Source organism: Tetrao urogallus (genome assembly GCF_951394365.1).
Source record: "Tetrao urogallus genome assembly, chromosome: 6".
NCBI lineage: Eukaryota > Metazoa > Chordata > Aves > Galliformes > Phasianidae > Tetrao > Tetrao urogallus.
Window position 1 is genome coordinate 19,254,241 of NC_136819.1, and position 20,664 is coordinate 19,274,904.

Genomic DNA, 20,664 nt, shown 5'->3' on the forward strand with positions numbered 1-20,664 from the left:
CCTTTCAGCATGCATGAAGAGCCTCAGTGAGAGTCACATGCAAACAGACAAGGGCAATAGAGAGCCCCTGGGGTGTGACACAGATAAAAGAAGAAGGAATTTAAACGTGTGTATGTATGTTAAAAAAACAAACAAACCATGGTTTATTTAAACACGTAAAGTACTTTGGAGGGAAAAAGATTACATTGTACTATGGCAATAGAGATAGCACATACCTTAACAAGCTCATCCAACATAATGAATTCAGGCTACTCTTTGCAGCCTCCTACTCCTGACAGTCAGACTGACCTTTGGGAGAGGCTTGCCAGTGACTTCTCTAGGGGACTCCAAACTACAGATTAATTTCAATCACAATTTGCTGTCCTGTATCTGTACATCAGACTCGGGAGCAGGATATCACCCTCCCACCAGGGGAGACAGGTGAAAAATGGCAAAACTTCCCACGCACTACGACATTTAGTTATGAATTGAGAGTAGCCTGATGGAGCGTCTGATCCAGGGTAATTACCAGGGTGTCTGCCTTAACCTTATCCCAGGCGTGGTTCATCACTGGGATAAAAAGCCTAAAGCAGAACAGACTGTGAGAAGTATCATGTTAATTATAAAATGCCATTTCCAGACACAGCTTTTTATTTCAGGTTCTTTTCAATCCAGTCTTTGAAAGGAATCACTTTGGTGTAACCACTGTAGAGTTCTAGGCTGCAAGTTTTATCATAACCCCAACTCACTAATCCCATCAGGTGCCACCTTAGCTCAGGAGATGCTTTTCCTGGTAAAGTTATGGCTGCAATCCCACCAGTCTCAGCAGGGCAGATATTCGAGAAGGCTGTGTGGTCCTGTTTGGCACAGAACATGCTGTCAGTGATGCTGACCTGTATCCCATTATCCTCATACTGTTGCTCACACAACAGTGAGTCCACCATCTGAACAGCTCCCATGCGGATTGTGTCATTCTTGTATCCAGGATCTTTAATATCAGCCAGTACCTTCCAGCCAGTAACTGTTATTTTTAAGTCTTCTGTGGATGAAGTCAAGTCATGAGAAGATGCCAAGCAAATGGGTTGAACACGACTGCTGATTCTGGCTTTGTCCAAAAGTTTTATGACAGCTATGTCAGAATCAAGTAATATGGGGTCATAATTGGGGTGCACTATGATGGCAGAAATCTGGGGAGGAAACAGAACAGGAAGAATTATAGCATTAATAGCAGTGGCAAATTAGCAGCACTATTTCCATACTTTTACGTTGTAGTTTGCATTCCTCACCTCTCCTCTCCACTCCCAAAGAGTTATTTTACCTTAGATCTTGCTCAAATGAGAGTCATAGAATCCTTGGAGTTGGAAGAAACCTCTGAAGGCCATCTAGTCCAAACATGGAACATGCAAATAGGTCAAGCACATTCTGTTAAGAGCATGTTTGGTGGCTTGATTTTCAAGCCAGTTTTTGCTGCTGGAAAATCCTCCTAATGGAATACAGTCAAAGACATTTCCAGCACAATGGGGAGTTAATGGCCAGTTCCTGTGCAGCCTACAGTAGGGAACCTGTTTTAGCAGGGGGGTTGGACTTAATGATCTCCAGAGGTCTCTTCCAACACCTGTAGTTCTGTGATTCTGTGATTCAGTAATAAAGTGCTGGGGCCAAATATTTAATGGCAGCTACTTTTATGAAACACCAGAAGGAGGAAGATGATTCCTGATAAGAAATATTGTCTTAAAAATAATGTAATTAGGAAGGTCTGAAAAAGCTGGGATTAAATGAAAAGGACAATAAAAGGGAAGGATGGGAAACAAATTAACAATGATTTCATGGATAAAATCAATTAATTGCCCCACACTCCAGAAAAAGAAAAAGTCTTGCTTTATTTCTTCTCATTGTGATTTGTACCTCTCTAGCTTTACTTGAAATAACAAACCACTCTGGCAAGCTTGAGGTGCTATTTTTGGAATTGAATTCAGATACAAAATTCTTTTGAGTTTAAAGATAGACAGATAACCTTGGGACAGAGGTATGAGATATTTTATTGGTGTCAAAACCACGATCTAGAGCACAAGTGTTTCTTTCATAAATTATGCTGATCGCTTCTGACAGTAACTGACATCTCTTCTTTCTTTTTTTTTCTGGCAATATCACTCAAGATGTCACGGCCCAAGGAATCTGAGTTATTTTCTTAGTGATCTGTGTTAGGAGGGAAGTATGCTAGTTGGACAGTGTCAGGGGAATTTTATGCACTGCAGCATGTCCCCTCCTTGTGCCATGACAGTTCTGTCAATTGATTCTCTAGATGCACATCTCAGAGAACAGCATGTAAAACAGCGCATTGCCCAAAGGTTAATGTTTTTCTCCCTGTACAAGATGAATGTGATCAGCATCTGTCAGTGCTCAGCGTTTTCTGCTCCCAGCAGACTTACTCACCCTCAGGTTCTGGATGGTCTTTTCATCCCTGTCATCATCTCTGTAGAATTTCCCCAGAACCACCTTGAGCTCTGCTGTCTTGAGCACGATGGTCTTGCCCAGGTCAGTGACGCAGTGAGCTGCCACCACTACGGTGCGCTCGTTCACCAGAGCCCCGCTGCAGATGAGGATCCAAGCTCCTTTTTTGAGACTGTTCTCCTTCACCCCATTGGCCGTCCGATAGATTGCTGCTTGCCATGGCCACCTGGTAGAGGTTACAGCCTTCTGAAGAGTGATATTTTCTGCTTTTCCACAGACTGAGGAAACATGAAACAAGAATGAGGTGACACTCTTCCCCATCAAAGAATCCAAATGTCACTCTCAGTTTTTGCTTAGGATGTACTAGAATGAACCAACCAGCAACCATCAGCATTAGAGACAGCTTTCTAAGTCTCCATCTCCAACCTGCAAGATTTTATATAGCATAAAAAAAAAAAAAAACTCATTTTTTTTTCTTGTTATTCTCTGAATTCCTGGCTGAAGTAGAAATGCAGAATTAGCACTTGAGTAAGTGAATTTTAAAGGTAACTTTATCAAACTGCACTCTAATGAGAAAACTACATAAAGAAATAGAGAGAACACCCTTGATTCTTGCTTATAATAAAAGCCAGCAGTGAACTAAAACTATTCCAGGCAGTCACAGAGTAGTTGTGCTGCTCTAGAACCAGTCTTATTGTAGCTGAGTTCAAGCTTATGAGAATAGACTTGTCTTGCAGCAAAATTTTGAACATCAATCAATACCTATCCAAAGCAAAAGATGTGCTCTGTCCTAGGAATATGTCACTATGGGTCAGACCTGGGGTAAATTTTCCTGCATTTGGAAATGTTTGCTTACACTTTGCAATATCAACCCTTCCTTAGCAGACTAAGTTAAGGGAAGAGCCTCTTTAAATGCAGGCCCTGCATTCCATTCCTTAAAGCTCGATATAAGCAGTGTACCAAAGCAGAGATGAAAGAAAAATCATATTTGCAATAATAATACAGGAAAAGTGATAGTAGGAGCACATTTTCAAATCACGAGAGAACCACATTCCACCTTTGCTTGATGAAAGGATAGAAAAATTGATGGCAAATTACATTGCCAAAAGCTTCATCCCTTTGCCATCACCTACGGAAGTTCTACTGGTGCGCAAAAAGAGCTGTCTATCCTCTAAGCTTTATTGCTGCTGTCTCCCAACTGCAAGCATGCACAGTCTACACCGTTGGGATTCCCTAATTATCTAAGATGAATACACAGCTTGTTGTCCCATCCGCCAAGAGACGTGTGCATTGTTTTCCCCTGGCGACTCACTTGGAATACACACAGGGGCCCTTCCACTCCATTTTCCTGTCTTCAGACAAGTCCTCCTGCTGCTACCCAAGCGGCGGTAGAAAGGAGAAATGCATTCATACTGAAGCTGAGTGTGCAGATGCTGGTACCCTGGGGGCAGGTCTCCAAACGGCAGTGCTGGCTTCTTGGTTGGGTAGATTTCAAGCTTTTGCTTGCTGAATGCAGATGAGTAAAGCTGATGCAAAGGTGTTTCCCTGTTTCAGTGAATAAAGAACAAGGTCATAATAAAAACATGATAAAAGCGATCGTTTCCACAGCTTCATCACTAGCTGTGTTAAGTATCATTTAAAAGCCTGAGCTTTTGTGAAAGAGTGAGGCAAAATATCTTTCCAACATAGTTTAGCAATATTCCCATTTACAATCCAGCTATTTTATTTCTATATGTGCATTTGTTTATGACTTGTAATATGTTTATAACTTGTATAACTGCTTTATAACTACTTGTATCTCTTTTTTTTTCTTTTCTTTTCTTTTTTCATTTTACAGTTTCTGGATTATATCCAGTTGCCTCTGAATGTGGAATAGTTTTTTTTACAAAAGGTCTGAAATACTCTGGTTTTAAACAGAGAAGTTGGTGTTACCATAATTAATTCTCACTAGAGAGGAGTTAGGCACATCTTTTCTCTAGTGAACATTTTAATAGGCAGTATTAGGAATCGATTCAGATTAAATCATGTTGATAAAGTTGCTTGACTTAGCAATTAACCGAGATAATTACCTCACCACAGAGATTTCATAATTGCAATAATCAGTAAGCTTCCATTTTGAAATTGTACTGATTAGCTGAGACACGACATATAATTAAAGAAATAAATAGATGCATCAGCCTGGATATGGACCATAAGCTTGACGACAGTGATACTTTAATCTTCATCACTTAGGACATATGCCTTGCTCTAACGGTTAAAAGCATATTTGTACACAAAAACTTATTTGCATCTGAAAAATTAAGCAATAAATTAATTTCCCTTGCTATTTCCAAAATTGCCTGAGTTGAGAAAAAGCCATAAGAATGCTTTTTCACATGGAAATTCCATTTTTGGTCCAAGAGAGACTGCCTCCATCGTATAGAATTTGTGAGTAGGCAGCACTGAGGAGAAGAAAAGCCATTAGGAACTAGAGCAACCACAAGCTTCTTGTACTTTGGAAGAAGGATGAGAGCTGCTGTGGTAACCCTAAGTCTGCCTGGTTCCATTTCCATCTGTTGTGACCCTGCAACGTTGCATTATCCACACTTGGCCTTATGTATGAAGTGTAGAACATACATCAAGGCATAAAACCAGTTCACATACATGAGATGCCATCATGATGCCATGCAGATGGGAGAATGGATGCACTCTGATACAGCTTGCATTAATATCGGAAACGTCTACAATAAAAAGACCTGTGTTCGAAAGTGAGTCAAGAAATTCAAAGAAGAAAAATCTTTTGATGGCTCTGAGAGCCTCCTGATGCTGCCTCTCTTCAACTCATACCATATAGACAGCTGGAAATTGGGGACTATTTGGGGGAAGTGCATGCTTGCCTTGTTGCTAAAGTTTTATTCAGGCATCTGCTACTGGGTCCAATCTTTCTTTTCATTCCTCTCTTCCTACCTTGCTTCCTCCTCTTCCCTGTGCTCATCCCAGAGCTAGCTGTATCAGTATCAACTGTGCTACCTTGCTGTGGGTGATGGAATGTAAGGCAGTCAGATTACATTGCCCTTTCTCTCCTTGAGCTCTCCCCATTCATTTCTTCTCTAAGGTGACACATTTTCATAGTTTAAAACACATTACTAGCTGGAGGGAACTGTTCCTCAGACTGTTCTTGTAGTCTGTTACAAGCTTGCAAGCCTAGTTCTGGCATGGTCCAGTACTTCACACACTTATAACGGTGCTTTTCTTTCTGGCTGCCTCCTGCAGCTTGCCATTCTGTGCTCAATCAGACCTCCCTTCCCAGCAGCTCTCATTGCTTGGTTGTCAGTGGAGTTCACAGAGCACTTCACAGGACTGGTTGCTCAATCAGGCTAAGACTCATAGGGTGAAAAGGAGGGAAAAGCAATCACATTTTTCTTAAAACTATAGTTGAGGTGCTGTGTTCTCACCTTGACTGAACCTGCATCGGCAGCACTTTCTGTCTCACCAGGTCAGAGATTTTTGGCTCTCTGCAGGCTAGAAAAAATATAATGTTTCACAGTATTTTTCCATATTCACAGCTCAAACGTTACGGCTCGTACTCATTTCCACCCCTTCCTCTCACTAACAAGAGGGGACTGGATTAAGAAAAGAGGCAGCAAGTTACATGCATTAAAATAAGGCTAAGCCCTAAAACATAAAGCTTTAGTAAAATGCTGTCCCACAGGTCTCTATGGATCTATCCCACTTACAAACACAGGAGCAAATCAACATCTTCTGCACTAGGCATTGTCAGCTATGGAAGATTTGTTTGCCAGTATGTCTGAATGCCAGAGTTACACCACCACAGCTGGCAGTTATGAACCTGAACAAACTTTTGCAATAATGGAATTATAGAAAAAATGTTTCACTTGCATCTGTAGAGCCACACAGAGCTAATGCCAGTGAGTCAGTGCATGAGAAAGGCTGCAAGATATTGCAGACATTGAAAACCCTGTTTGCATGTGCTCCATTAGGGAGGAGCTGGGGATTCAGAATCTGAGGATGACCAGAGAGTTACCTGAATATGCCTGCATATGCAAAAAAATAATAGAAGCACAACTGAGGATTTCTAATTTTGGATATTCCGTTCATTTGCTTTAAGACTCGAGTAAAATATTCAGCTCTATCACTTCAGATAACTCTGCTGGGATTTCCTTCTTGCTGCACAGAGCAGAGTCTTGCAGGATGTATCTCATCTGTATGTTTAAGCATTCATTTCTGTGGGATTTAACAAAATCTTGCTCTTTGTGGTTAATGTATATGTTAACCTTTATGTCATTATCAAAGTTAACATCAATAAAGAAGCTTTCCACAAACTGAGATGATTATGTGCTTCAGGGAGAGAGTATTTCCATCTAAAATAACGGAATAAGGCAAATTCCCCAGGGGACAGATATATTTCCTTATATTATCATTACTTCAGTTAACAAAAAAATAAAAAAATCCATTAGAATATGTTTCCAAAAATGCTTTGGGAAAATGAATTTGGCAGCTCCCCAGCCCAAATCCCTTCATCCATTCAGGGTTCCAGACATGCTTATAGTAGCCCCAGGTCAACAGCATAATTCCCTTTCTAGCAAAGTATTTAAAGATGTGTTTCAATGTTTTTGATGAACACAGATGGTTTAAGCACATTCCCAGGCGATTTTCTAAACCAGACGTTCAAGGTTGCAATCTACAGTCTTGGTCTTATGAACTTTTACACTAAGGACTTGTCCCATTGACTTAAAGGGGTCGTTAGAGGAGAGCTGTTTCTTATCACATGAACTCTGATGAGGCAGTTATTTCTTTCTGCTTCCATTCCCTGCTGATCTTTGATAACGATCTTACACAAATTTCATCCTATAAAGAGGGTATTAAGGGTCTAGGGGAATATTCCTCTCCATCTTTAAAGATGGAAGCATCTGCTGGAATAACTGGCATCTTCCCTGGCTGAGTTTAGCAGCCAGTAAGAGCTGGCAAAATACCAATCTCAGTATCAGGTGTCAGTTAGAAAGTTTATTCTTAGGAAAAAGTGATTCTCTGGCCAGTGTAAAATACACAAAAGAAAATCTAGTAAAAAAAAAAATAGCAGCTTTTATGAGTTGTTGTAAAAAAAAAGATTATAAACTACCTTTAATACAGATTGGCTGTTTCCCTGACCATTCTCCATTATCTTGGCAGGTCCTCTGTTCGTTCCCACTAAGAACATAGGAGTTGTTACAAAAGAAAGCAATGACTGTGCCAATTTTTGCATAGCGTCCATTCAAGAGCCCAGTGTCTTCCACTACTCTTCTGTAGCCATTGAGTGGGCCACCAGGATCTGAGCAGCTTTTCTCATCTAGAACTAATAGCAGGGGGAAAAACAGTAACCATTTTATGAAGTTGACAGCATTATTTTCACCCATCAGATCGCTTGACGTTTCATTCAGATGTTGCAATACAACACATGCTTCATTAAAGACGCCTCTCTATGACCCATCTGTCCCATATGACCCCATCAGTCTTTGAAGAAAATCAAACATTAAAGAAGCGATGATAATACAGATGTGTGTTAATGATACACATTTTGTCTTTGTTGAAAGCGTGAGATTCTCAAATCCTTTAAAAGTCTTTAAAACTTGGCTGACAATTCTGAAGGAGAAACTTGACTTTACATGATGTCAACACTGTCATTAACAGAACTAATTCAGGGACTTATAAGTACGCACTTAAGCAATTTGCACAAAACAAGCCCTTGACATCCTTTTCCCATTTCTATACTTTCAGTACTCCACTGGTCTTGGATAATAAAGCTAGACTACTGAATTTTGCTTTTAAGTTTGGTTGCAATTTGGTCTCTTAGAGAGATCCCAATAATCCAGGAAAATAAAGGAATTTAAAGAGAACACATGTATATTTGTACTGATACTAAAAGTTTAATGTGCAAATTCATAGGCATACTGCATATAAAACCTCTTTTACTTCCTCCTTCCCGATATTTCCCCCTTCTTTTTATTTGCTTTTTTTGTTTATTTTTCTCACAATAAATTTAAATTTTAGGCCTAAATCTAGATGACAGCATTCCCTTTGTGATGCCTCACTTCAGAAAAGCACCAGTGCATAACGAAACACTCAAGTATTTATTTAAATCTGTGTAATCAGCACAGCAGTAGTGTACAGGTATGGCCCTGACCTGTTCCTGCATCCTCATGTTTTCAGAGCCCAGCTCAACAAAGCATGTAAGCATGTAGTGAACTGTGGCAGTATAAGGTTCTATGAGGGGCACCTTCTCTTACTATGGAGCAGATAATTCAAATAAATGATATTTTTCAGCACTTTAACACTGGAATTTAGTATATGCTGAAGGTTATATATGTTCTTAAATACTTTTCTACAAGTCGTACTGAAAAAAACAGGGATAGCTGGACTAAGCTCCCTTTCTAAGCTGGGAGAAAGGGAAAAGCCAAGCCTCATGTCAGGGGGAAGTTCAGATGTCAGGGGGCAGTTTTTTACTGAGAGAGTGGTGAGGTGCTGGAACAGGCTGCCCAGAGAGGTTGTGGATGCCCTGTCCCCGGAGGTGTTTAAGGCCAGGTTGGATGGGGCCCTGGGCAAGCTGATCTAGTACTTGATCTAGTGACTGGCCTGTGGTGGGGGGTTGGAACTTGATGATCCTTGAGGTCTCTTCCAACCCAAGCCTTTCTACAAGTCTATGATTGTGTGATTCTATGATGCTACAATTCTCATCTCCTTTTCATCTGGATCTGTCTTTCTCCTGTGTACCTCACAAGCTATGTGAACTATAGCTGACTCGTAACTCGACAGAGACTAAAGACTGCAGAGATACATCCACAGTACAGTGCTTTATTTGCAAGTCAGTTTCTGTACTGATACCTAGCCTAGAGGCATCTTGTGATGAGCAGAGCATAGGTTTCCAGATGTACTAAGCCAATGAAAGCCTTCTCTTATTTCACTAACTTGAATCATAATTCTCTTCTGCCATCAGCTCAAGGTTATGATTTTTCTGATGGACTAAAAATAATGAGAAAACATCTGGGAAGGAGAGACCCAAATCATAGCAGCAACACTTCAGTAACAGCCAAGTCTAAAGACAGATGTTTCACTAGATCTTTAGCTAGAGACATCATGCAGCAGGAACCTACTGCATTTATTGCAATTGGACGTGTTCTTTTTAGGTAGAAGAATACCTTTGCTTGTTTGTCAAATGAACTTATATACAGCTGTTTCACAACACTCACACAACGCTCTCCACAAAATTTGCATTGCTTGCCACTGCACACTTGTGAAAGTGCTATTCAAATTGATATGAAGTGTTCTGGAATATGGAAATAAAATTGTGCAATATGAAACAGCTGAACTAAAATTAATCTCTTTGGAAGTGAAGAAGGGAGTTGGGATTTCACAGATGGATCAATATGAATGGTAGATCTGCCATAGGCATGTGAACTTGCACAGCAAGAATGAACAGAAGTTTCTCTTTTAATAGTTTTTGCTTAGGATAGGAATGCTGTTGACATAAGAGTCTATTCTTCATGCAATAAGCCCCAATTACTCCACAGAGAGCACCACACTTCTGCAGAGAAGATAGAAAAGGTACCCTCATTTGATTTTGGTTCTAGAAATTTTTGTTTGTGTGTAAGGAGGATACATGCTTTTGAGGAGATTATTTTTCAGTTGGTTGATTGAGCTTTTTATTAGCAAGTCTTAAGGGCTTGGGCTTCAGCAGAGTGAAATAAGAATTCCTACTGTTTCTTAAAGGTGGGATGACATAGAACATCATGCTAAACCATAGATCTACCAAGTTTCAAGTGAGATTTGCATATTCTAGCTTAATGTGAATACCATGTCTGAAACATTTGATAGGAATCAAAACTTAAAGTGACCTTACCACATTCGGGATGATGTGTTGACCAAATCCCATCAAGCTGACAGTAGGCAACACGGCTGCCTTTTAAACTGTAACCTGCGTTGCACTTGAAGTAAACCTGGGCCCCGTATTTAAAGTCATCTCCTTCCACAATACCATGAGCGGGAGCACCTGGAGTCCTACACATCACCACTGACAGTTCAGATATTTCAAAAAAATCCACTTTATTACAAAAACAGGACTGTGTTAGGATGATTCTTTAGAACATAGAAAAACCAATTAAAATGGGCAGGAGTAAAAATTGCAAGACAAAATTACAAAAGTTTCAGAGAGTTGTTTAAACCTCAGTTCTACACACACTTACGTATACGTAACTCTTCAAAACATCCCTAGACCCATTCAGTTCAAATGATCATATGCATAAGTGTGTGTTGTACTGTTACAGCTTTCATTAGCTTAAAATACTGTCCTTCCTCCTAAGGAGAGACTTTGAATTAAGTACCATGCGTGGTCAACAGAAAACTTAAGTTCTTAAAAGCCTTGTATTGAAATTCTTTCAAATTTTCAAATTCTTCTTTTCAAGTTTATATATTTCTTGAAATAACCTCACTGAAATAGAAAAGCATTGTTATTTGTACAGATCAAACATTATCATAATGACATTAAAAAGGTACCTTGATATTTACCAAACTGTGATATTTATCCTTTCCTCAGGGTTGCTCTATTGGGAAGGTACCAAAAGACAATGGGGTATTTATCTTCTGCAAGCAAATACTAAACATCCTAAATAAGATTTCTCTGAGAACATCTGGTTAGCCATACTAAATCAGTCTGAAGCTCCATCCAGCACAGAATTCTGCCTTCAATGGCAGCAAATAGCAGATTTGTAAAAATAATATAAAAACAGAGCAAGCATAGGGAATGCTTTCCTGACATAATCTAGGAGCATTTAGCAATTCAAGGCTCAAAATCCAGTGATATCTTTGGCATAACATATGCTGGGGACTTTCTGAATGTTAATCTGTGTTTTCCAAAGTCAGCTACATACTTGGTGTCATATGCTGTGGCAATGAGTCCTGCAGAGTAAGCGTAGAGTGAAAAATGCACTGCCTTCATAAGTTTGGTTTTCAGCTTGCCACCTGATAACTTCATTTGATGCTCTATTTTCTCCATTATCAGAGACAAAGAACGCCCTTCTCCAAGTCACTTTTCAGTACCAATTTTCTGCATTAATGGAGAAATAAAAAATTAAATGTAGGAAATACAGGTTCCAATGTATACACAGTTGCCCATCTCTTTGAGTGTCTCTGACTTTGCCTAGCCATTCATTGTGGAAAACTGCAGAAGAAGGGATTCTGTGCAAGATGTAGCTGTGCATATGGGTTTTTTACCCAGGAGCTGCATCTCTCTATTGAAGATACATAGATGAATGCTACCAAGATCATCTCTGCTTTATGTTTTTAGAATTTGACTTCTTGTTGTGTTTTGCCTTGTAGCTACTGGATCTGGACACACAAAGAATGTCGCTTACAGCCAAATTGTGACCTTTACATTTGCAGAGGAAAAACTTTTCTAAGGCCTCAGGCCTGTAATCGTTACTCAGAACACACATGACTGCATCTATTTATAATGGAGCATGGACTATTCAATTATTCACACACAGAAGAGATTCTTGAGTGAGTAACTGTTCTAAAGCAGTAGTACTCCCAAGAACAAGGCGTCATAGAAACTCCTCTCATTTTACGGATTACTACAGACATCAAACAATGATTTAGCAGAATCATTTGTGCACTACTAAGCACAAGCCTTGGAAAGAAAAACTGTCTAACTGTGTAAGCATTAGAGAGGGGCTCTACTCCAAATCAAAACACATCCAGTTAAAGGAGCTCCACATTTTTTCTTAATGAGTGATCTGCATCAGTATCATCTTCTGCATAATGACAAAAAATCAACAAAATTCATTCCTAGCACGTGATATTTTTCATATGAAATATATCCACTCATATATATGTGTATACACAGGCACATACATAAATGAAAGGGAAACAATAGGAGTATAGATTTTAAACCCTCAGAAAGCTTGTCATTCCAGTCACGATCTTTGTATTCCCAGTCACTTCTTCATATCTGTCTCTGGACATCAATTCACTGCACCACATTTCTATTTCTCTTTTTCAGCATAAAGTCACACTCAGCTTGTCAAATGAAAAAAAGATTATTAGAAACATCTGTATGCCCCTTGGAGTACTCCTTTTTATCAGGATAAAAAGAAATACAGGTTTTGCATCTATTCTAGTACAGCTCTGCCAAACAATTATTTGGTGCTTTTGTGTTCTACGTCCATCCTGGAAAAAACTTACCCAAGCTACACTTACTTTTAACCCAGAAATGGAGAATATTTGTTCTTGTTCTGTCTCCTAAGTGATTAAGATATTCGGTTTCTAGCCCTTGTGATTTGCTCTGCTTGCCAGACTTTCTTTAGAGTTTCTCTGTGCCAACGTTACCCAGCTGGAACAACTCTGGTTTTACTTATGAGATAAATTCAGCATTTTGTGCACAGATACATTTAGGAACTATGGCCTAGAGTAGAGGAGATGGAGGCAGAAGGTCATGAGATCTAATATAGCTTAAAAACTGCGGTCATGGGTAAGTTGCTTCATTTGCTGCATGTATCAAAAGAGAGCACCCCTTTCCTCACAAGGACTTTATAAGCATTAGTTGATATCCACTCGTGTCACATAGCCACTGTGAGGTTTCTCTGATTGCAAAACAGCCAAGTATTATTAACAGACATGGTGCTGCTGTTGCCCATGCCTCTATCTGCTGGTTGTCTGTTTTCATAACACAGGATTGCCTGTGGTCTGTCCCAATCTGTGAACTGCCACTGAAGGCACAGGTAATCGCTTTGTGTTCTATTTAGGTAGTTATTCAAGCTCGTTCTTTCTCTCTACAAGTTTAACATGGTTTTGAATCCTGAGATGTTCCCTGCATCTCTATACCACAGCTGAGCTGCGTTTTCAGTGGTATTATCTGGCCTGAAACTCACACACAGTTGCTCTAGCATCTGCCTGTCCTGTTTTGAATTTGAGCTCTATAGCTTTCTTCCCCCTTCAGTTTGGCTGAAAAATTACTCTACCAGATGGTAATGGACAATCAACTATGAAGGAGGTTTCATGAAAAGTCTGCCAAAAAATGTCTGAGTAACTCAGAAAGTGTGTCTAAGCTGATCCCATTCTTTATGCCATGGTGCCATTACACCTATACAGACTGTGGGGTCTTTATTTCTAGAACTGTGGGGAAAAAAAAAAATTGAGAAAATTCAGGGGAAGGTAAAATTAAAGTCAAAAATTAACTTGAGAAGAGATTAGGAGCTAAAAATGATCACTGCGGTCATGCAAAACTAAAAATTGCAATAGCCTAAGAGCTGAGACCAGGAAGGATGCAGCAAAACATCTAAAGGGTCTAAAGGAAAACAAAGAGGTATGTTTAGGCAGGATAAAATTAAGAACAGAATTATTAAGAAAAACTCTATAAAAGCCTGCTTGATAAGTGCTTGAATGGCATAGTAAAATGTAAATAGAAATGATGTATCTCAGCATTTGAAAGCAGAAAATCCAGCTAGAAAAAAAAATGGAATAGATTTTGGAGAGAAAAAGCTGGCAGTGCCAAACCCACTGTGAGCTCAGACGCTTTCTTAATTTTAATTATTCTATGCATTGTTACACAGTTTTGTTCCTCAAAAGTTCCATAATTAATGAAATTAATTATGGGCATACAGACAACCCTTGTCACTTTGATGTTGTTCTATGGTAACTGCTGAGTCACAGCCTGAACCACTGACTGAGCACCTGGGGTAAGGACCCGGTCAGCCCTGGGAGCACAGGTGAAGGCAATTCAGCTGTGTGACAGGAAGGGGTGGAGCCTGGCTGCACCTCTCTTAGACCTCACTTAAGGGCTGGCTGCCACTGGGGAAGGATCTCTGGTTGGAGATCCCTCTTCTGTGGAGCTCCTGTTGTGAGCCTAGCTCTTTGGAGATTGGTGAGTACTTCTTTGTAACACCTTTTTACTGTGCTTGTCCCTTTGTTTCTACATCTCCCGTATCATTGTTACATCATGTTGATTTTTCTGATCGTTACAGTGTATGAGACAACTAGTGGTCTGATAGAGCTCTGTACCATTCATAAGAAAGTAAAGTAGAAAGGTGTAAAACTTAGTGGATAGAGACAGCTTTGGCAGAAATGCTGAACCATGATAACTGCTGTTAGGAGAATAAAAAGCAGAACTGCCTCAAGTGTCTATGTGGCAGCTCACAGATTTTCAGTGGCATTCATTATCCTCCTTGTCTCTTACTTTATGTCATAGAAAACAAAAAAAACCTTTCTGTCCCAAATGAGATATAAAAATGGTTCTGTGTTTTATAGATAACTTTCTGCATTCTGAGAAGAACTAGGCTAGAGGAATGGAAAAGTTCTTGAATTTTTAAGCAAATGTTCCATTATTAATAAAAACAGCGCAAATTCCTCTTCCCTTTCAATTATGAGTAGGAGACATTCCTCAGATCTGAATTATCTGCCATTTAGAAATAGTTTTCATACTCATTTCATCACCAGTGAGATAAATTAGATGATCTCTAAGGCTACATTGTTCTCTCTTCAGTGTCCTTCAAGTATTGCCTGATAGAACTATCATTTGCTCTTGTCCCAGGATCCTTTCACTAAATGAAAACCATTTTTCCTGCAGCCTTTCTCTCACCCACTTCCTCATTAAATAATATATACCCCCTCACATAAATCATACATCATCTCTAAATTTTGCACATCCTATTCAATAAAAGATTGCATACCTGAAATAAATCTTATTTCTCCTTGCTGTTACTAATGCAAGGTTTACATCTTCATTTTCTTTCTCCCTGGAAGACTGGGTGAAAGAGCTAGTAATTTTATGGGTTAGAGGATTTTTTTAATGCTGCTGCTAAATACATTGATTTTTGTTGCATATTCCCAAGTCAGAGTTCAGATTTCAGGCTGATATATGCTAATGTATATAGCACATTTTATTTTCTAGTGGTTTGGGGGAAAAAGAATTCTATTCACTTGTAGTGTTGCTTTCATATAAGGTGTGCTGGCAGGCTCAATGGAGGCTGAACTCTGAAAATGGCCACATCTCTGCACTTGATGATGAACTGGAGAGTATAGCATCTTGGTTCCCTGCCATATGTCTTCTGCTGCAAGGCAGCTACAGACCTGCTCTGGGACACACAATGCCATCACTGTAGACAAAACCAGACCAGTAACTGGCAGAGAAAGCCTGAACAGTGTTTGGTATTTTGTCAGGAGAAAGCCTAACTGCCATTCTTTTCTCCTGGGAATGGTATCACGACCCAGCATGCTGATAAAGGCCACAGCTGCCCTGTAGCCAGAGGAGAGATACACAGGGAGCCTTAGCATTAGGATTTTGGATACTGAGATCTAGGGATTCCTGGCTCCACAGCAGTATGGCTGGTGAGGAGCACTGGAGTTGCAGATCATGGCATCCCTAGAAATCACAGCCCCAGGATGTTGTTCCTGGAGGGACTATAACACACAGAGGCTGAAATTAGAAGTTTTTTTTTCCCCTCTGATTAAATATTTTTTTTTTTTTAATTTCCAGCAGAAAACATAGATTACTTCGAGAAGTAAATTTACAAATACAAAACCATTCTAATATTCATTCAGGTCATGAAATTTTACGGTTTCTGCCTGTGGGCAGCCCTGCTGATGTCAATAGTGATGACTCCTGTCAGGTTCGGGTTTTTTTTTGTTGTTGTTGTTGTTGTTTTTTTGGCCTAAAAGTCTCTGATTTGAGCAAAATCTTTTCCTTGGTTTAACTTTTGTCATGAGAGCAAGTCTGCCTACCTATGAGTATCGTTGTATAGCTGTTCATGACGTTTATAGTCTTTGTATTTCTGAATTTTAAACGTCTGCGTTTCACTGAGGAAGATGTAGCGCAGAAATACGTGATTTAGCAGAAGGCAAACAGTGAGTGAGTGGCAGAGCTAGGAGAAGAGCTGTGATCTCCTGATATTGCTACTAAATTTGCCAGTAAACTGACCCAGCTTTGTGCAGAAATCATCGTTAAATAACTATAGCATTGCATAATGCTACACACTGCTCTCAGCAGTGCTGTTTTGCACTGAGGTGATGGAGCCAATGTGGGAGCACTTAGCTCTGTACTGAACACAAAGCACTTAAGTTATGGGGAATCACCTGCAAGCAGCCTAGCAGTTTCTGTGGGGTAGCAGGATGCCCTTTGCACATCAGAGCATTGCCCTCAGTCTTTTAGGGAATTTCTTTCTGTTTGGCCACCTACCGAATCAACAGGGCCGTTCCCCTTTAGTATTTCTGTATTTAGTCTGTTTTAAATCTTTCACTTTGCAGTGCTCTGTGCATAAGGAGCTTTCCAGAATTCAGACTTAGAAAACCTGTCATTTTCACTCATGGCTTATTTTTTAGTCTAGGCTCTTGAGCTCTGAGTTCACCACAAATCTCTGACACCATTTATCCCTACGCTTATCCCTTCCGACCCCAGTGCACACCCACATGTGAGAATGCCCCAGGTTCTCACAGGGTTTGCTGCCAGAGAAGATCTGATGTGGGCGAGGATTCAGATGGCTCTTCTCAGACATCATCCCTCTGCAGCTTGGCATAGGAGTCTAGAGATGGCTAATGCCTAACACATAAGCCCACAGGTACTAACTTTAGCCAAAAGCATAAGGATGCTGGCTGTCAAAATGTTAGTGGAACAGCTGTGTCCTCATAGGGAGGGAATGAGATGAGGGAATTCTGGAGGCTGCGGCTCAGACTGCTCAGGAGAATTCCTATTTTATTTCTCCTCATAAGCAGTCAGCAGGACTTTTAGTCAAGTAGATGACTTTGGCAGTGGGTTTGATGAAATGGCCACCTCTGTGTGCCATGTCACACTGCAAGGAGAGAACCTGCCTCCACATTCATGCTTTAGGAGTACTAAACTCCTGTTCTAGCTCCTTTCTGACTTCAAAGCTGGGCTGCAGGCTGGGATCATGGGCACTGTAGGCCTGTTTATGGCTGTATTGGGTACCTGAGGTCCTGGAGCAGGATGCTGGGTGCTGCCACCATAATTCTTGGGGCAGAAAGGTGCTGTTGCTGGTGGGTAATTCCATGCAGGCTTTATGCCAAGTGACTGACATGAGAAACCTGCTCTGACTAGCACCACACAGAGCAAGCAATGTCAGTTGTGGTGGGAATGCCCTTCTCTCTGTGATGCTGCTGACACCCTTCTGGAGCTGTAATCATTTCAGCTTTGTTCCTACACAGAGCTCCATACACAGAGAGAGTGAGAGCCTGGCACCTTCTTATGCTCTCAAGGTCAACTCTTAGCTCCAGCTCTCCTGAATAAATGGTAACAGACACTCAAGGGAGCTCCCATAAGGACATTTCCTTTTTTTCCCCACCTCTCCCACACCGGAGATCATTGCTGAGTAGGAAGCCCCACATTGACAAGCAGCTCAACTGTTCTCCTCTAGATTCTGGCAAGAGCTGGGTGTGAATGACAGCAGACAAGGCTCGAGGCAATCAGCTTTGCTTTGTGACAGTCATTCTTCCCCACAGCAGGAGTAGTCTGCTGGGAGCTGAACTGCTTTGGAGGACAGGTGGTCTTGGTCAGGACTCTGAAGGAAAAGCTTCATGGGGGTAGTGTGTGTATGCAGGTCATGCCTGAACAGGCTGGTGATATCTGGTTTGCCTGCCTGTCTTTGTCTTGCCTCAGCACTTGCTTTTTAGCGCTGGCAGGCTCTGGGTTTCAGGTGAAAGAAATCTACAAGCAGGAATTAGGAGGTGATCAAGGAAAGTGAAGATTCATAAAGCTTGAGTTGAATTTTTTTTTTTTTTAAAGCAAGATTCTCAAAGCAGAGAAAAAAAATACTTGCAAACACTGTAGCAGATGCTCTACAGGAAGGGGCAAGGGCACTGTGATAGGAGAGAGTTCACAGTGGTAGCAGTGTGTTTTGGAAAAGGTAAAGTCTTGGACTTCGGAGAAAAGCCCTGAACACCTAAAACTGCATGTCTAGGCAGCACTGCTCTACCCCTGCCGTGCTTATCACTAGACTTAGCACTGGCTGGGTGAGACTTTATGCAGAAGCCCGTTACCACCAGCGTCTACCCCATCACAGGCACTTTAGCAAGCCAGGCTAGGGTAATAACAGCCAGCTCCACAAAGGTGCCCATGTCAGAACGATTTCAGTAACTATGAGAGCAAACAAGGGTTTAAATGTCTTTGAGGAACCAGCATTCAGTAATAAATAAAAGCACTGGATGAGTAATGTGGATTCTTCCCCAAAAATGCCCCCGTGTTGCATTAGTTGTCATTCAGCTTGCTAGCCAGCAAAAATTTTGGATTAACTGTCTCTGCCCTTCCTCTTGTGTTTCAAAACAGAGAAAACTATCTGCCTACCACTATGGCTCTTGTAATAGCACATTCTCTCAGTTCCATGCCCAGCTTCAGCCACATCTCGTGCAGAAATACTGAGATGACAATTTACCACAATGAGTATTGATCCTGAAAGCTCAAAATCTCCTCTCGCTTTTGTTTTTTTTCCGGTCTTGACATTAATCCTGGAAGTGTCAAAGTAAATCATAACAAGAGCAGCTCATTAGCCAACTCCAAGTACTAGAGATTGTAGATTTCCAGTCCTACTTTCTGGGCCTCCTCACTTTTGCAGCAGTTCCACCAGCTAGGAATAATTGCACACAACTATGACATAATCCCTACTGAAATTCAAATCTTTTCATTCCCTTCCAGCCAATTGGAACTCACCCCTGATGTTTTCCAGCTCCCTGCTTCCGTGAATGAGACAGTATCCATGTGAAAATATGCTTGGATCACCCACTGTGATTTATTCATCCAGAGGCAATTTGGAGGTTGTTCCTTACAATTAGCCACTTGATCTTTATCAGCATTGTTCACAGCCCTTAGAAATTTGTGTTTCTGGATACAACCTTTCCGGTACTCGGATGGCCTATTTAATTATACAACTGGACTTGTTTGTGCATGGGATACTGGAGCAAGGACTGAGCAAGTCCTAATGATCTTCAGAATACACTTTCTATATATGAATTCTTGCTGATAATAGAGAATAAGTTCCCCTGTGTGTCTTTTGGAAAACGTAGTGATATCATACTGCAGGGGAGAACACCATCTGCTCATAGGGAAGATTGTAGGGCCCCAAAGAAGCTGATACACTCATTATACTGAATTACAAAGGAGAGTAAATCATCTTAAGGTGTTTCATTTTGGAGATGTCAGCTCTCCAGCTAAGCAGGGACAAGCCTAGGCAATGCTGGATGAGAAAGACATTCTAAAGAAATTCATGTTGCTTTGAAACTGTCTTTGTGAACATGCATTAGCTATAACAGGAAAACAACATTTCATGGTGTAGATTCACTCTGTTGTAGCTGACAGCATAGTGCGTTCAGCATTTTGCAGGGATCTAAGCTGGATTTCAGTCAGAAAAGACCTGGTGTTGCCTGTTTAAGAGAAAGAGATCAAAATTCTGAAGTGTTCAGATGAGGGTGTAGGGAAAAGGAAAATGAAAGGAATTAAAAAGCGGGAGAGTACTAAAGCAGTACAAGGGGAATTTGATTGGCTATGAAAAGCAGTTGCTGAGCTCTTGAAGTGTACCAAGAGGAGTATGGGAGCCATAAGAAAGAGCAAGGGAGATACCATTTGTGTCATCATTCCTACCACCTGGGGCCATCCTGTTTCAATAGTGTTTTGTATCAGCTGCAAACAGCGTGCAAGGCAGTGGAATCACGCCCTTGAGTGCAACAAAGGGAAGCATATGAGGTACCTGTCTCAGATGTTTGAGTGTAAAATCCTCCCGGAGGAACAAAGCCTTTCAATGAACTTTGGGGGTGGGGAAAAAGAGTGTAACTGTCAGTATTTCTGCATGCTGATTATTCCAGCAAGCTTTCAAAGTGGTTTTAAGGTTACTCCAATGCAGTGCAAGACCATGCAATCTGTACATTTGCAGCTAAGAAGCTATGAGCTGTGGATCAGTTGTCTTCAGAGAGAACAAGGAGCAGTTAGAGGCAGAGAGCTCAAATCCGTCATATACTCTAGGTGTAATTTCTTCAGGCTCCAAGGAATTCGAAAGACACACTTCCCCCTCAGCTAGAGGCAGAAAATATCTCCATCGGCAGTTTAAAGCTGTACACCAGCCTCTATCGTCTGCAACTTTTGCAAAGGGTAGGGGAGACCCCAAAGTGTGATCAGTGGCACAGTGCTTTATTTTTGGCTTGCTACACAATTATTTTGTGTTGAAAAGCTCATTTGTGGCACATATTAGAGCAGACCTGGGAAGATGACTT

The 20,664-nt window shown here is 40.7% G+C and overlaps 1 protein-coding gene across 4 annotated transcripts in view; it reads right to left on the bottom strand.

Annotated features, from left to right (window-relative positions):
• Nucleotides 1-629: 629 nt before the first annotated feature.
• Nucleotides 630-20,664, bottom strand: part of PAMR1 (peptidase domain containing associated with muscle regeneration 1) — a gene marked incomplete at both ends in the record, with an annotated part of 53,534 nt that continues 33,499 nt past the window's right edge. For 2 of the 4 annotated variants that reach the window (XM_079537298.1, XM_079537297.1), the window contains 5 exons: nt 630-1,166; nt 2,413-2,708; nt 3,743-3,975; nt 5,865-5,931; nt 7,550-7,762. In XM_079537298.1, coding sequence (XP_079393424.1) covers nt 630-1,166; nt 2,413-2,708; nt 3,743-3,975; nt 5,865-5,931; nt 7,550-7,762 — 1,346 coding nt within the window. Of the gene's footprint in view, nt 1,167-2,412; nt 2,709-3,742; nt 3,976-5,864; nt 5,932-7,549; nt 7,763-10,303; nt 10,505-20,664 lie in introns of all 4 variants that reach the window. The other 2 variants (XM_079537296.1, XM_079537295.1) reach the window with 2 other exon arrangements.